The sequence below is a fragment of the Cyprinodon variegatus genome, unplaced genomic scaffold (genome assembly GCF_000732505.1).
Source record: "Cyprinodon variegatus isolate N-32 unplaced genomic scaffold, C_variegatus-1.0 Scaffold1763, whole genome shotgun sequence".
Lineage (NCBI taxonomy): Eukaryota > Metazoa > Chordata > Actinopteri > Cyprinodontiformes > Cyprinodontidae > Cyprinodon > Cyprinodon variegatus.
In genome coordinates, this window is record NW_015152216.1 from 19605 (window position 1) to 21058 (window position 1454).

General features: G+C 39.1%; 1 protein-coding gene across 1 annotated transcript in view; it reads right to left on the reverse strand.

Moving 5' to 3' along the window:
* Nucleotides 1-6: 6 nt before the first annotated feature.
* The window catches only part of LOC107104487, a 21858-nt gene continuing 20410 nt past the window's right edge, over nt 7-1454 (reverse strand). The window contains exons 7-9 of the mRNA XM_015404486.1: nt 1045-1080; nt 914-967; nt 7-826 (exon numbers count right to left, since the gene is read on the reverse strand). Of these exons, the coding sequence (XP_015259972.1) occupies nt 930-967; nt 1045-1080 (74 nt within the window). The 3' untranslated portion in view covers nt 7-826; nt 914-929. The remainder of the gene's footprint in view (nt 827-913; nt 968-1044; nt 1081-1454) is intronic.

The window sequence follows — 1454 nt, forward strand, 5'->3', positions numbered from 1 at the left end:
GATTAATCGAAAAAATAATCGGCCGATTCATCGATTTTTAAAATAATCGTTAGTTGCAGCCCTAGATTCAATTACTTTTTACCAATTCAAGCATTTTAATCATCAGTTAAAGCAGATTTTTTCTTCTAGTGTGCTGCATCTTTGTTTACCATCTATGACTGATACTTCTAGAGACAAATCTTAAACATACAAAATGCTTTCTGACGTTTTATTTAAAAAATAAAAACAAAAAAGACAAAATTAAAGAGCTCTAAAACACAAAGTCCACACATCCTAGTGCCTACTTTTTAAACCCCTCCCCCCTCTGATTCAGTGCTTTCCTTATAGCATATCATCACATAAAAAGACAAACACACCATAAGCTGCCAAAGGCTACAATTACAGAGTTGGCCAAACAAAACAAAAAAAAAAACATTAAAAAAGACAAAAAACAACAGACATATAATCTGTATGCTTATATTCATCCACCTCTCAACTCTGGCTGGACCCTGTGTCCACTTCTTATACCCATCATTACCTACCATGCAGGATCGTAGGTATATTTCTGTTTTTCCTCAACATTTTAACCACCTTTTTGGAAGCCGCTTCTGTTTTCCACGCATAACCGGCGACGCCGATCTCGTTTTATCTTCATTTGAGTCTTTAACAGTGTTTCTGCTGAGTTCAGATTCGTGGTAAGCCGAGTGGTGAATTACAGTAAGTTATCCCTGAAAATACGCAGTTATAAGCTGGAGGAAGGTTATGTCATACGGGTGGTTTTAGCGAGGAAGGAAGTGCTGATTTGGAGTCACGCAGTAAATCAATGCATAAACGCTCGTTGAGTCCCCTGCAACGAGAAAGAAGAGGCTTTCTAGAAATGTGGTGCAGAAATAAAAAAATATTCTGAAGTGCAGGTGAAGAGTTGAAGTCTCACCTTAAGGCAAGCTGTGTTAGGGCTCATATGCAGGAGGAGGATCATCAACCATTTCTACAGAGGAAATAAGACTGAATTCAATGCTACATTCTAATTACATTCAGTAGATACGCTTATTTCGTCATGCTTACCGGCTTCTGGAGCTGAAGGAACCATGTGATGCTCCCCTAAAAGAAGGAAGAACATTATGTAAGAAATCAGGGTCGTAGAACGTCGATGTGAAGCCACCACCGTTTCAAGTTCATAGCATGCAAGCGCAGACAGATCCCACAGCACCTGAAGCCCAAATGCAAACCCTGACAGAAAACGGTCAAACATTTCTGGGCCTCCTATGAATGAATTCAACAAACATATCCTCAAGTTTCTTTTTATGTTCACCGAAAATGCCTGTTAGCAGTTACTGTTCAGCTTGATAACAATTCTAACCTCTTTCTTTCTTATTCATCATCCAAAATACTTCGTTTATCCGGAGCTACTTTCTACATTTGTGCTGCTATAGGCTTAGACTGCTGGAGGACATAGGGACCTCTTTTCTCCATCC